The sequence below is a fragment of the Homarus americanus genome, unplaced genomic scaffold, assembly GCF_018991925.1.
Source record: "Homarus americanus isolate GMGI-L3 unplaced genomic scaffold, GMGI_Hamer_2.0 scaffold22250, whole genome shotgun sequence".
NCBI lineage: Eukaryota > Metazoa > Arthropoda > Malacostraca > Decapoda > Nephropidae > Homarus > Homarus americanus.
The window spans coordinates 12,789,633-12,805,497 of NW_024741189.1; the positions used below are offsets into that span (position 1 = coordinate 12,789,633).

At 40.8% G+C, this 15,865-nt stretch overlaps 1 protein-coding gene across 6 annotated transcripts in view; it reads right to left on the bottom strand.

Annotated features, from left to right (window-relative positions):
* Positions 1-15,513, bottom strand: part of LOC121875733 (protein PALS2-like) — an 80,750-nt gene extending 65,237 nt beyond the window's left edge. For 2 of the 6 annotated variants that reach the window (XM_042380389.1, XM_042380390.1), the window contains exons 1-2: positions 15,458-15,510; positions 11,360-11,601 (exon numbers count right to left, since the gene is read on the bottom strand). In XM_042380389.1, coding sequence (XP_042236323.1) covers positions 11,360-11,579 — 220 coding nt within the window. In that variant the 5' untranslated portion in view covers positions 11,580-11,601; positions 15,458-15,510. Of the gene's footprint in view, positions 1-745; positions 822-5,559; positions 5,657-11,359; positions 11,602-15,457 lie in introns of those variants that run through there. The other 4 variants (XM_042380391.1, XM_042380388.1, XM_042380393.1 and 1 more) reach the window with 4 other exon arrangements.
* Between the last annotated feature and the right edge of the window lie 352 nt (positions 15,514-15,865).

Here is a 15,865-nt window from a genome sequence, read left to right on the forward strand (position 1 = left end):
GACCCCTAATAATTCACCTATCATAGCGAATTAAACATCACGGCATGATCCCCAGATATTTTGCCGATAATCCTTTGTTTACAGTGTTCCTTATAAAGTGTACAATATAGCTTAAGTCTAATCACAAAGCTATAATTTTACACCATTCACATTTCATTCAACCCATTATAAGACCCAGGAGTCTGAATTATTTGCTATTGTATTATGATACAGGTATACTAATTACAGAACTAAAGGTATTTCTTTTGGATTGTACACAGGCAGAGTGGCGGGCCTAGATTAGACGGGCCCACAGCTCCCAGCCCCCTCATGTTGGTGGTGATTCTCACTATTCCCGCCAAGCTTTATTGATTTTTGGTCTGCACAACTGCACACTTCACTACTACTCAGCTGATTACACGTTCTTTATTAAACGTTCTCTTTAGGGTTTAAGAGCCGATGCTTTACGTAGTTACGAAGTTTCTATTGATCGTCTTGTCACATATCTTTAATTTTAGTACATTTAAGTACTTATATTTTCTTGTATTTGTTCATTAAGCCTTACAGTAACAAATTATGTGTACAGTTTTTTTTTCAATAACACTATTCATCAATAAACCGTAAAGCTCTCAAATTTATCTTCCTCTCAACTTTTCTACCACACCTTTCAATTATTTCATATTAAAAGACTTTCATCACTCATCAGTGCACAATAAGCAACTCTCGCTCAATAATCCATATAATGGTTAGTCTCTCCGTGATGTACCGTCTTAATCTTCCGCCTAATGTGTACACACTGGAAGCCTGGATATCCAGAACTGAAAAACTACGGTCGCCCATGCTGGGTTCCAGAGCCACCTACACTGACTCTCACGGTCGTGAGATGCTAGGGAATTCGAATTATTTTTTATTTGTTTATCCCTATAATAAAAGCCAATATGATATATAATTCGAATAAATACAAGTCCTGAAATTTTTTAGAGATTAACACAGTCATCTTAACCTCACTAGATAGATAAAGATGTTTGAGAGACGTGAGGATTCGGAATCCTGGAAGGGCAACAAAGCAGACGACGCCGCAAGGAGACGCAGTGTGACCTGCCATGGGGAAATAAATGTATACAAACAAACAAACACATGTCACCATTCTTTTTTTTTTACAGGATTAGCCCACCGGGGCACAGGTCAATGACCCACATCAAGGCCTGGGGGCGAAAATATAATAATAATAATAATAATAATAATAATAATAATAATAATAATAATAATAATAATAATAATAATAATAATAATAATAATAATACAATAATAATAAAAATTAAAATATTAAATAAAACAATAATAATAATAATAATAATAATAATAATAATAATAATAATAATAATAATAATAATAATAATAATAATAATAATAATAATATAGGACCATAAATAAAAAATTAAAATAAATAAATAGTGAGAAACGATAATCGTATATGTATGTTGTGTTGTCAAAGTAAGAGAAACAATTAAAAACCCTGAAATTGTGTGTAAATGAGGCAGAAAGTCAGATCAGCAACCTGTGACATGGTCACAATTTTTGTGATGCCATATGGCAGCAGGGTCTACCATTAGACAATACATACCGCTCCCAATATCTTCCCAGAGGGTGCACTTTGGTTTACAATGTTAAGATCCACTCCAGACTCAATATAAATAAACTCAAGTGTCAACTGATACAAATTAGGATGTAAAATAATGACAAACCACTGAACAACCATTTCGCCACGTAAGTAAGAAACTACTAAGAGCCCCTTCACTAGTCCTTGACTTTCACTGGCACTAGTGGAAGGTTGTGAGAGGGTTTGTTCTCCGGACAAAACGATACACAATTTATTTCGCCCAGGAAACACTGGTGCTGTATTCCCATAAACTTTAGACAACGATTCGCAGAGATATGTAATTGTTTTCGAGAATATCTAAAAGGTTATTAAAGTGCATAATAATATGTTAATGGTTACGAGCGACTGAAACAAAATCTACAACACACACACACACCTGCTTGACAGTCTCGCGGCCTAGGTCAATCAGATGGCTCTATGACCCCAAGTCAAATCCCGAAATTTGAACAGGATAAAAAAAAAAAGTGAGAGGCGTTGGCGTCTATTTGAGTCATCCCAAGGGCGAGGAGGAAGAGCGCAAAAGGTATCAGTCTATGGAAAATGTTGGCCCAAAATTATATAAACAGATCCTTCTCTGGCAACACCAAGACATTACTGTATATTGAGGCCATCCACAATGTTTACGCATATACGTTTTATCCATTACTAATACTTTTACCGTCATCAGGAAACGAATTCCTCTCTACATCAAGAACATATATTATACAACATTGAGGACAATTTTCTCCATCGGCTATTACCGTGAATATAGCAGTACGATACAGTATATACAGCGTGTGAGTCATCGTGAAAAAGAGAGTGGTAAATCTTCACGAGCTTAGATCTAAACCGGTTACTGGAGAGTTCACCCCCCCACCTGGTCACACAAGCTTCCTGTAAACATTCAGGGAAACGCCTCCTCTACCTATGATGCACACGCAGACGAACACGCTTAAACCTAACCTACACAAACTTAAAATCCCCCTCCCCCTTCCATATAAACACACATAAGCTTTCCCACCTCACAAACACTGAAAACACACACACACACACACACACACACACACACACACACACTTCTTTTCCCCAAATGATTATGAAAATCCCTCCCCTCTCCTCTCTCTCTCTCTCTCTCTCAAAGGAGGCTCTTTTCAAAGGGCCCTTACAAACATCACTGGTCGATACTTGGTCTCTTTAATAGTGCTGGTGATAGCTAAGTGTCTCCTCAATAGACGGGTGTTGCGTCAGAACCACCACACAAACACACTATCACCCAAATCCCCAGCGACAACGATAGTCTTACAGGCGTAGCAAAACTCCACCTGAAATCTATTTATTTACTTGTCCAATATCACTGACCATGAATGATCACTAGTGGAGGGATATACCAATCACCTTGTGTTTGTTTAAGTGTATGTGATTTTAGAATGAGTGAATGTGTATGCGGGCACTAAATAGTGTAGAGTTTTAAGTTAGTCTGACATTTCATTATTTCATTCTTGTATAGCATGATAGACTAGGAGAAGACTAGATAAAACATAAATGTGATGCACCAGTCAACACATGAGAGACGTATCCCATGGTTATTGTCAAGTGATAAGAGGAAGTAAAGTATGCATGAGCCTAAGAAAGGAATTGAGGTACAGGTATAGCCAAGGGGTATTATTGATTATTGTGAGATTAAGGATAGTGGTGGCTGGTACAGTGGGGGGGGGGTATTACTGAATTTAAGTGGATTCTGGCAATTATCTTGGTTGTAAGGCACACGGGGATATTGTCGTGCGGAGCTTGGAATGTAACAAGGTTATATACGCCCCAGTGTGCTTGACCCAGTTGTAGTACGGGGAGTTATGCTATCTAGTAGGAAAATAGAGGCGCGTGGGGTAAAATTTTTGCTTATGTCTTTGTCATCAGGAAAATAATACTAGGGATGGAGAGGAAGTCACTACAGTATTACCAGAAGCATCGATAAACTAAATTAAAAAGCGAAAAGAATTATGCAAAACCTGTTAGTTTAAAATTCACATCATTCCAAACTGGGTGTCAATAAAACCACTTAAAAAAAGGAGCTATGCATTTTGTGGACCATTCACGATGATATATTGTTTATGGTTATCGAAATACCATTAACAGAGTCTTTGGCAACACAGTGAGCAGGAGACGGTTTCAAGAGAAATTATCTTCCATTGATGAATTCACCTATTTATTCCATTAATATGAGAAGTTTAACTTACTTATATTACCCTTAAATATGCAGTCAATTTTGTTTCTGTGTTAACAGGAACCACAAACACAGGACTCATAACGACAGCGAAGTAACCATAATAACAGGAGGCCTGGGCCGATTTCACAACCCTGGCCACAACGCCCAGTACTCTGGTAGCATCGACAGTAGTAGCAGAAGCATTAAAATGCGGCAGTAGTGGCAGCAAGAGCAGCAGCAGGAGTAGTAGCAGCAGTAGCAGTGACAAAGCGTCCCCAGCGGCTGCGTCACTCGGGGTGGTCATTACGAGCAAGATGAGGTCGTCCCGGAACATCACCAACCTTACGCTACCGCCAAGACTTCCAATCCAGCCTCCATCACACCACGTCTAACACACACAACTGGTCACAAACATTCCACACTACCACGAAACAACCACGAGGGTCTCTACGTGTGGCTGGATTATCAGTGTTGAGTTACCAGCGTCTAGGGGCAACACCTTAACCACCGGCATCAGAAACATATCAAAAAATACGTGAGAAATATAATACTTTTCAACTTGTGATGCATTCTATTGACTCCTGAAGCCCTCCAGTCGGTGTGGGTTCTAGTTAGGGAGGAGGAAGAGAGGGGGGGTAAATGACCTCAGTCTGCACTCCAGCGTCATTTGTTTCATCAGCCACGACCCACGCTCCTGTGACCCCGTGAGGAAGCTCTCACACTGTACTTGTTGACGAGGGGAAGGAGGAGATGATGCAGAATGGAGAACTAGATAATGGAGGCAGTGAATGGAGAACAAGCTAACACATATATACTCATGGGAAAACATGATAAAGGATAATAGTGATGAGGGATCCAGATAACGGGAGAGTGAAGAAGAAAATAAAGATAGCGAAGGAAAAGCAAGATAGACGATTTAATAAAGGTAGAACTAAAAAACGTATTTATAAACAAGAATACGAACTAACAGAGCAAGAGAAAGAAAAACAAAATAACATATACACAGCCATAGAACCTTCAAGAACCGTGTGACTCACCCCCAGGGCGGATCATCAACTGTTATTGGAAGGTTGCGTCCAATGCAGTCAGCCTGGAGGCGACACCACTGATGAGTAATAACAACGGAGTTCATGATACATTTCGAGTGTTTATTTCTCCATGACATATGTGAGGGAACAGAGAGGCAGGTGAGGTGTTGGTAGGTAGATAGACTACTACTGAGATGAGGAGGTGGGTAGATAAGAGTCCTATTGAAGTATTCTATATTCACCTGTGACGGAAAATTAATTCACTTGACCGTCCAAGGAAGTCACTACGAGGTTACCGTTACTGTACGTCAGGTGAACTTCCGTACCACATACCACTATAAGTGGGTAGGTCAATGTAGATTTGTCAATCGGGTAAAAGGGTTGGTTATACTGTATGTGCCCCAATGTATAAGAGTTTTTGTATGCTGAAGTTTTAAACGCAAAGTATGTGTTCGTACGTAATTCAGTTATTAAAATACCTTGTATACAGATAATAGTAGGGCGTTGCATCTACGAAAAGCTTTAAAAAGTATTGTACTGTATACGCCGTACGCCATCATTGAGCCAGGGTAGGGACAAACAATAACAGAAGATTGCAATTACGTGGGGTTTTAGAGGACCCTGGTCTTAAAACAAGTAAAAAATACTAATATACATAATAATACACATGTACCCTTATAATTTAATATTACATGAACAATAATACTCACCTGATAATGATGCTGATGATGATGAAGATGATAATGGGACAGCTTGGAGAGGAAAGCTGTCCTTAGAGTGTTCCTCAGGCATGATCAAACCTGAGATGCAACACTCCTCTGCACTATCCACGGTGAGTGTGTGGGGGCGTGTAAGGTGCAGTGCTTGTATGCCTCACTATAATCAATTAAATCTGTTCACACTATCATTATTACTTTTACTATAGCTGTATCTAGTCGTCACTATACCACCACATATACGATTAATATATCTTCGTGTATCCGTTCACTATATTGCCATTTATATAGTTCAATAAACTTTCAGGAGTCCTCCCACTATACAATCACTCGTATGTTTCAATACACACACTATAGTATGGTTGTTTATATACTTAATCAACTGTGTATATTTCTATGCCGTCTTCCCTCTATACGGGGTCACCAACCTTAACCAACATACCAACATTACAATTTATACACAAGACGAAGGATTCTTAAAGTAAATAATTCCAAATATCTTTCTAGCATGTACTCATAATACATATTTTTGGTATATAATCAAGTATAAAGTGTATAAACAACGGATTATTAATTATTACAAAAATATAGTTAGAATAATATATAAATATATATATAAATATATATATATATACATATATATAAAATCGTAACGCCACCATGTAATAAAGCGTTGAAATGTAGATCAACAAACGTCTCCTGTTGCTTAGGTCTTATCCCATGGAGCATGGATGATCGTTGTGTACTGCTGTAACTAATTCTCACGTACACGGGTCTTCCCCTTGGCACACCTCTACACTCATCCCTGCAATTTTATGTTGATCCAAACCCTCACCCCAAAGAGATTAAAAAAAAACCGCACCACAGCACAACATTACTCCCACACACTCAACAACATCCCACCTAAACCTCACAATACAACCCTCAACAACCACAATTACAACTACTGAGACTCCACCATACTGAATTCACCTCCACCAAGAAACACTTAAAACCTCCTGAGAGAAGTGGAAGTACATCTCGCCTGCAGGCTACGATGTGGTCACCAACACAATATCCAGTGTAGTGAGTCGTATAAGGAGTCCGTGTAGCTCAACAAGTGCCTACAATATACTAGACTGCGAGCAACGTGTGGAAGCCCCGCGTAGTGTAAGGTGTTTACTATCAGCGAGGCGTCATTGTCCTGATTATATAGGCTTCACTTAACTGCTCAGATCATCCCACTTCTCCACACGGCTGTTACGACCACCAACACTATGAATTTAAGATGATTCTTCCTCCCCAGAACGTCTTCGTTGAGAATGTATCGAGGCAGACTGGTTCTTTAACTTTACTTTAACCGATATTCAACTAAACGTAACGTTCAGTCATGATGCCAACTCAAACTATTATAAAGTGTGGGCCATTAAGAGACACAAGTAATTCATACCATACTTTTGACGAATATAAAAGTCGGAATAATATATGCCTGGGAGAATTTGTTCGGACAACCTCTCAGTTACGTAATAATTTAATTTACTTGAACTAAAATAACAAAAGCCAAGAGAATGTTCCCCTTAATTCATGAAACCTATTAAGTACAGCCTATACACTCCAATCAATTTTTTTGGGCTGCGTTGGTCAGTTTAATGAACACATCTGGTGTGACTGACAGTGACTTGCTCGTGAGTGACTCGTCTTCCTGAGCGTTAACGTAGTTTACCATCATTCTTCAGTACGAACGATTTACTCACAGGTACTAAAATAGCTGAGAATATACAACTGAAAATACCTTACGTCATACGGAGATCTCTACTAAGCAAGAGAATGTAACGACCAGTTTGTTTACTTCTAGTTCTTAAGCCTATCCGACCCTGGCAGCCCAGATGACGCGTGTAATGGCCAATATGAACACACCAGCCGCTCCCCGAAACGTCTGGTACGTGATATTATCGTCCTTGAGCTGCGCCATTCAGATACACAATATGTTTGTTATGTGTGATATTTATCGTCACAACACATAATGAAATAATATAATTGTGGTGGAAACGAGGAAAATGAAGAAGAGTATAAAGAAAATGAGGCGTGAAATTACCGTAGATTACCGAGGCTGTAACATTATCCACACTCACTTGTTGGCCCACACCTGTCTAATTAGCCCAACCTCTTAAGGATTCCCCCATACGTCTGGTCATCATTTGTACAACGTGCCTTCTGTCCTAACCAGTTGTAGGAAGGGGGTAACTGAAGTACGTGAGGTGACAAACGTATTGGACTGGATTAAACTGCGCAACAATTCTGTGAGGGTGGTTGATCTTCAGGTGAAATAAGCTGGAGGAGGAGATTATTTAGGTGATACCAAACCCCATACCATACTATAATCGAGGAAAATATAAGCAAAAGGCCTCCTAATATGTGGTTTCATCGGCGTCTGGTTCCTAGGCGGCTTAAATGACTGTTTGCTGACTTTAAAGACGAAAGCGGATGCCGTCAGGACATATTCATCTCTGTATATAAAAACAAACGTCTTCCAGGATCTGAAATTCTTTACGTACGACAAAACACGAAAGAGAAACAAGAGAACGCAGTGATGAGTTATGGTAGTGAGACACCATCGTAGAGAGACTGGTAGGGTAATGAGGTCCCAGAGGAGATAAAGTTATGTTACAGATGGCGTAGTTATATTACAGATGGAGTATTTATTTTACAGATGGAGTAGGTATGTTGCAGATGGGGTAGTTATATTACAGATGGAAGAGGTATGTCACAGATGGAGTAGTTATATTACAGATGGCATAGTTATTTTACAGATGGGGTAGGTATGTTGCAGATGGGGTAGTTATATTACAGATAGAAGAGGTATGTCACAGATGGAGTAGTTATATTACAGATGGCATAGTTATTTTACAGATGGGGTAGGTATGTTGCAGATGGGGTAGTTATATTACAGATAGAAGAGGTATGTCACAGATGGCGTAGTTATATTACAGATGGCATAGTTATTTTACAGATGGGGTAGGTATGTTGCAGATCGGGTAGTTATGTCCCAAATTATATCGTCCAGACAGCGACCCCCTGAAATACGACCTCACAACCCTAACCTCAAACACGACCCTCACTGGACGACTCTAGACAGGAGACGTGACACCCAATACAAGAAACGGATAGAAAAAGTGAAACGACACGTGTGGTAGAATGTACGTGACACTAGGCACCAAGAGTCACTTTGAGCGAGATGAAGTTGGAAATGGGGTTTTGGATGCGGGTGACATACTGCACCAGTCCCTTGTGCAAAACAAGACGTTTAATATGCACAACACATGGCAGAAGACACAGGCTACACACATCACGTGGCAGACACAGGCCACACACATCACGTGGCAGAAGACACAGGTTACACACATCACGTGGCAGAAGACACAGGCTACGCATCTCATATGCAACGCAAAAGGTACGGGTCACTGTCAGAGGCTACGCATATGGCGGGTTACATAGAGTATGTGACTGAGGACACGGGTTACGCAGAGCATGTGGTAGATCATACACACGAGCCACGAGATCAAGACGACCGCGTCTCACCTCACCGCAGCCAGCCAGTCAACTGAGGCTGCCCACCCCGCCCCCCTCCTCCTCTAGTCTCGCCCCACCCGCTCTACTACCCGAGAAGCCCCGTGTGTGTGTGTGTGTGTGTGTGTGTAAGTTTATTCTACCAAGATCCACATGTGCGCTAAGACGGATACATTAACAATAATCCCTCACAGTGAAGTCTGGTGAGTGGAAAAGTAAAGTTGGTGGCTCATACAGTGCCAGTCAGGTGCCGCTGCCTCATAACTCCCTTAACCCTCACTCTCGGAGTCCCACCCAGTTATGGCTCTATATTCCGACCCTTCACAGTTCCGAGGGTCTGAACTAATCTAGCGTAAGATAAGGACAAATGAATCGCTGGACGCATAAAACAATCCTCGATTCACGAGTTCTGAGTTAAGAATCAAGAGCCAAAGCGGATTCACAAGAATTACTAGTCTCGAGTTATGGAACGAGTCACGATTAATGGACCACACGTAAAAAATTACAAATCACGTGTTACAGGTTATGAGCCACGAGTCAAGGGGTACAAGTCACCCATCGTCTAGGACTGGCATCACTGAGCCACCGACAGCGTATCAGCCGCAGGAATCCCGATGACGGCATTAACCCAGTTTCGTGCTCGAGACGGGACAGAAGATTACCAAAACCACCAGGACCCAGATACCCTAAGATTCTTACGTTAATTATTTTCTCTAATTTGCAGATAAGAGAACGCGGTTGTACAGTTTACATTTAATTTCGACAGCAACTTGTTACTTGATACTTGATACTGTCTTTGGAGTGACGTGTGTACAGGGCCCGTCACTTGTCTCTCAATAGGACCAAATATCATTAGCTTTATGTCAAATGTGAACCAAACGATTGACAAATATTCACTTGGATTTCTAACACCATAGATACAACTACAGTGTATTAACATTTACTGGACACAGATTCTCGAAAACCATCATCGTGTCATTCTCGGACGCCTGGAATGAATCCTATGTAAGTCTTTTAGAAGCCTCTTAAACCCTCAGTTACTAGATTATATTATCAACGAACGAACTATTAACATTTCTGGATGAGAAATTTTCTTTTGGACATTTCGTGTCACTGATATTTTAAATCCACTTCCTACAAATCAATTTCTTTAAAAATAAAATCCCAACAGACCATTTACCGGAAAGATTAGCAACTTGTCCACTTTCAGCTTCGTCTCTTGAATCAACTTTATTTTGCCAATAAACTCATGTTCCACGACACAGTATATATTTACCTTCGCATGTCCACATGATAAGCTTCCATAATAGAGTTTTTCTTGTTTCATTTCCTGATATAAGAACAAACACCAACATCATCCAGAATGATACGATTACGGGTAGAGTTAAAAAGCCGGAGAAACGCCACACTAACACATATCAGTTACCTCCTGCACGCCTTATCTCTGCAGTAACGCGGATCTCCATCACAACAGCTCCAGCGTCTATCTCTCCTGGTCGAGACTCTGTACTGTTGTTGCCCGTCTGATTATCCACGCGGGTCTACTCAGTTGGTTAGTGGGCTGTGCTGAGTTACTCGACTGTGTTAAGTTACTGAGAAGGATTGTTACTACTGCAGGGACGAAAGCGTTTATGTAGACACATGTACGAATGCACACACAGTGAAGCAGGGAAGAACGAACACGGACTCAAAACCAAAAATACTCAGTAACAAGGACAGACACACTCACACACCCCAGGTCACACCAACTCTACAATAATACTCTCTGTTTCCTGCATACGAACTCGACAACTTTATTGCATTTGTATCCAACATTATTGTATTTAAATCATTGGTGGATCCATTGTATCACTGGTAAAGATCAGCTTACGCTTTTAATTTTCCATTAACAAAAGAAATTTCTATCTACGTTTGATATTCGCAATTAGCTTTCTGATTGAATGCTTTGTTGTCATCTTCCATAAACTGTGACAATGGGGAAACAATCCTTCCCATAAATGGAAGTTATGCACTTTAATGATTATTTCAACCCCGGTAGATGGATTACATCACTGAGCCTCCCTCCCACCGGCCCTCTACCCACCAACACAATCATCTGACACAGAAAGTTTTAAAGGTGAGCTTCCCTGGCCGCCCTACTCGATACCACACTCCCCACACCACCATCGTCCTCCATATGACGTGTTTGGCTGACATGAACTATCGGGAAGAATAGCTAAGATGATCATCACTGAGGTTGAGTACTTACCGATGGCCCGCTTGTCACTCCAGACGGCGGTGTCATCGGAGGTGTCGTGGTCCTGAGTCGCCTCAGCTGACTTTCCGCAGGTTCGTCGCACCTTTTGCTGTCTTCTCTCTTTTTTATTGTTGTTGTTATTGTTATGGTTGTGGTTGTGATGGCTATGGTGGCGATGATGGTTGGCAGGATGTAGGCCAACCACCACAGAGTTGAGGTCAGCCCCGGTCATTGTGGCAGCGACGTCATCATGCCTGTAAGTAAACAAGGAAACATACATGAAAATTACACCATACACCAGGTAAGGCGGAAAATCTTGGACATAAAAAAAAAACACTGAAGACCGGTTGGATATTGCCTCCTGACCTTGCCCTCGATCTGTTATTTTCTGCGCACTCAAAGGTCATCTGTTGGAGGGGGTAGGTGGTCCCAGAGATAACTATAATGAATTTTAAAGTGACAGTAAGTGAAATCCTCTCTTGGAGAATATAATTAATATACCTCCAAGGTGTGTCAACATGCCAGTGGCTTTTGTGGTGATTCCCTGACTCCTGCACAACCAGTTACTCATAAGTTAAACCTGATATCGATCTTGTATTTTTAATTATTTTCGCTCCCAAGTAATTGTGTTTTAAGTTTTCTATAAGTTACCAGTAGACACCTGTACAGTTCTCAAGGCATGAATTTTAATGTACTCCAGATCGAAATATAAATACTGTACATGTAGTTCATGTAAAAGAGATCCTATAAAATAGTGAACATCCCAGTCCTGTTTATATATTTCCTTCCAGGTACTATGTGTACACTCACTCAGATGCAGCACACCTTTAGTTAAGTTACTTTGGTGTGTTCTACCTTTTTATGTCTCAACCTACTGTGCATTTGACTGTATAACACTAGTGTTATTATTGCGAGCTTTGAAACATATTCCCATGTCCAGTCTTTTCAAGCGATGTAAACTTCCACATAGATGGTGTACAAGTTGCTGTCATAATTTGTTCAATACTTGGTAATATATGGGATCATAATTGTATGTGTTATTGCTTCATAACTGGTGACGCTGCCTTGCATTACACATGGTGTTAGAATAATAACACGAGAAAACACTGTATTATAAACAAACAATGAGTTGAGTTATTAGATGACAGAATTTAAATCTTCCCTCATCGACATTACCCTTAAGCTGATGCCATATATTACTAAAATAGTCTAAGATATTTCGTACGAAACTGCATATCCCATTCAAGTCCCGCACACTGCCGGTCTGCCAAGGCCTGACCTCACTAGTGTTCCCCGCTTCCCTACAACTGGGTAGTGAAAGTCAACCAGGTAAAGAGGCTCCTCGTGAGCCAGGCCGAGGCTCAATACTGGGCCAGCTTGGAGGCCTCCTCGCTTTATTTTAAGCCACACATACTAAACAAGACCGCAAGAACCACAAACCATGGCCAGTGTGAACAGCGACTCGTAAAATTACATGTTTATTTTGTAGTTCACACACACACACACACACACACACACACAAGTAATTGATTTTAAGGCTTATACAGTAGTATTTACATAATCTACATATGGTATCGCGATATCACCTACGCTATGCCTGCCGGTGAAAAAGGCCAGAGTGCAAATTTCAGTGTTAACGCAAGAGGGTCCCTGATTGGTAGAGGATGTGCAATGGCGACATGACGTAACAGACTCCACCCCTTAAAAGTCATCAGCGCTCCACCAACACCACGATCCCTTTATTTTAGGAACCAACATCCCCTTCACCCCCAACCCAACCCCCCCCCCCTACCCCAAACACTACTAGCACCAATAACCTCAAGTTCTATCATTATAAGCGCCACTATGTCACTACCTCCGCTCTGTCTTAACAGGCGGTAGTTTCCCAACACGCCTATGCCAACTTTGCACAAAAGGCTCACCTCATGACCTGACCATTAATACTAAACTTAATTTTCATGAGCACAGTATTGACAAATAGTGTGTACGCTCGCCTGTTGACAGGATCTGCCAACCACCGTCAAACTTTTCTACTTCACTCATGTATCTTTTTAACAAATTTTCATGTCTAACATTAACTAAACATAGCATATCTTTTCCCTCTTTTACCCATGGACCACAAGCTTGAAATGGAGGCCATTCGTTCACGCCTTTAAGTATGGAAGTCCTGAAGCGACCACCACCATGACGGCTCGTACATTGCCCCTCGTCCTGCCTGGTTTCTCGTCCAGGGCTCGCTGATGAACACCTAATCCTGTTATTTTTCCACGCTGATCCGCTCCAACATTTTGCACAGGCGGGTGTATGAACGATAATCACTTCACCACTTATGAACTTTATTATTTTCAATCTCGGAACTCCTGACGACGACTGGTGGTTGGTCTACCTCTCAGGGCGGAGTAACACAAGCTCGAGTTCTATGCCTCATGCTACAATTATGATTTACTAATAGAAGTTTCTTTCACATTTTCAACCGTCTAATTAAGTTTCCCCTCTCGTTTTGTCTCACTTCTTTCTCAATGATATATTTATGACACATGAGGCTTGACATTGACGTCATTACATCTCATCACCCTCACCGTCACATCAACATCCTTCCCTGGCTCTCACCTCTCCGCTACTGTTCCTCCACCCTCAATCTCACTGTGTACATTGCACATCCTCTAGCTTAAGTTGTAGTGTTTTTATTTCTTCGAGTAAAACTGCAGTAATAAGCACTTTGTTTTATTTTTTTTAAGATAAATTGATGCTACTATAGCGCACAGTATACAGGATATTTAGTTAGGTTAGCTTTGAAGATATCTTGTTGACCGCACGCTATAGTAGCACCGATAAACTTCTCCCATAACTTTGAGTAATGAAATAGCGGTGATATCTCACAATCAATCTTCAAAGAACAATAATTTACAACTCCAAACTTCAAAGGTTAAGTTTTCATATGGTAACAGTCGCCGCTACGGGAGTACCAGTTGCCCACCAGCCCGACACTAGGACGAGTATCACCTGCGTCTCCGTTCCACAATAACCACAAAAAGTATCATCTTACAATAAGAGGTTAATTGAGAAGGAAGAAAGAAGATCCACGATGAGAAATTAAAGATAGGCTTAGAGTGGTCTTCTGTAATGTATCGGGAGAGTTCCTAACTTTCTTCACATCCACACAGATTATTATTCTTTCACGTTTCATTGCTTAGTAATATTTTCTCTTTTTCTGGTAAAGTTACAAAATGGATTTATCTTTTTTAACGAAAAGTAAAAAAAAAATTAACGGATTTTCTCTTGTTTACAATAAATATGTTAGATTAAACTACTACTACTACTACTACTACTGTACTACCACTACTACAACTATGTTTTTAACCATCATCATAAATAAAGGCTGATTAGGCCGTGAAAGCTGTTGTTAATGAACAAGAAGGTTAAGAATTATCTATACTTACCTACTCTTCAGGGAACTAATGATTGTATTTACACTTCTCTTGAATATTTAAATATAGATGAAGGGCCAACAAAGTACAAGGTTTGAAGGTATTGTTCACATCATAAAGGTTTTGAGCACATTACCCACGTTCTGTTGGTACTGTATACATTATGGTAGTACTGCATACATTATGGTAGTACTGTATACATTATGGTAGTACTGTATACATTATGGTAGTACTGTATACATTATGGTAGTACTGCATACATTATGGTAGTACTGTATACACTATGGTAGTACTGTGCACATTATGCTGGTACTGTAAGCAACATTGTTATTGTACACAATATGAAAGTACTGTATTCATTGTGATTGTACTGTACTGTACATATTGCTTGGTGCTGGGGAGGGAGGTGCTGTGGTCACTCCGGATATGCACTACCATCACGGCCCCAATTTTCCAGGGGATGCTCGCAAGACCTTCACGCTGGAGATGAGCCGCACCTCTGGCAGCTGGCATGCCAGGTGAGCAGGACTGTGGCGGACGGCCTCATCACAGATCTCACAACTCCATCGATATATTCTTCCATAATTACTTATTTCTTTGTTAATGTAACACGAGCATTGTATCCTCTAGGTGTTTAATGAAGACTGGTTGCACTTGCAGCCTCGAACATGGTGTTACTAACCTCTGTTACGGACGATACGACGGAGGTGTCGCGAACGATCCCTCGGCCACCCACGATAAACACACGACTCGCGCATGCACCTGTAACGTAACCTGTGGTTGGTGGAAATCCTGCAACACCTGATAACTCGGCCAATAGGAGACACGCTTTTATAGCCCTATGTGTGCACTTCCTGTGTGACCTTTGCCCCTCAACACGGTAATTTACCAAGTATCTTGGGTCGTTAGCATTGCCCAAGATTGCCAGAGGCCCCATACCAGACCCCCCCCCCCCGCCTTTCTGTCATTCTAGAATACCACTTTATTTTTAGAATTGTGAGCCAAGTAGCTCTTATATATCAATATTTCAACTTCATTATTTGAAAACATATTGATCTGTATTTTAATTATTAAAATTTTTTGTCACTTG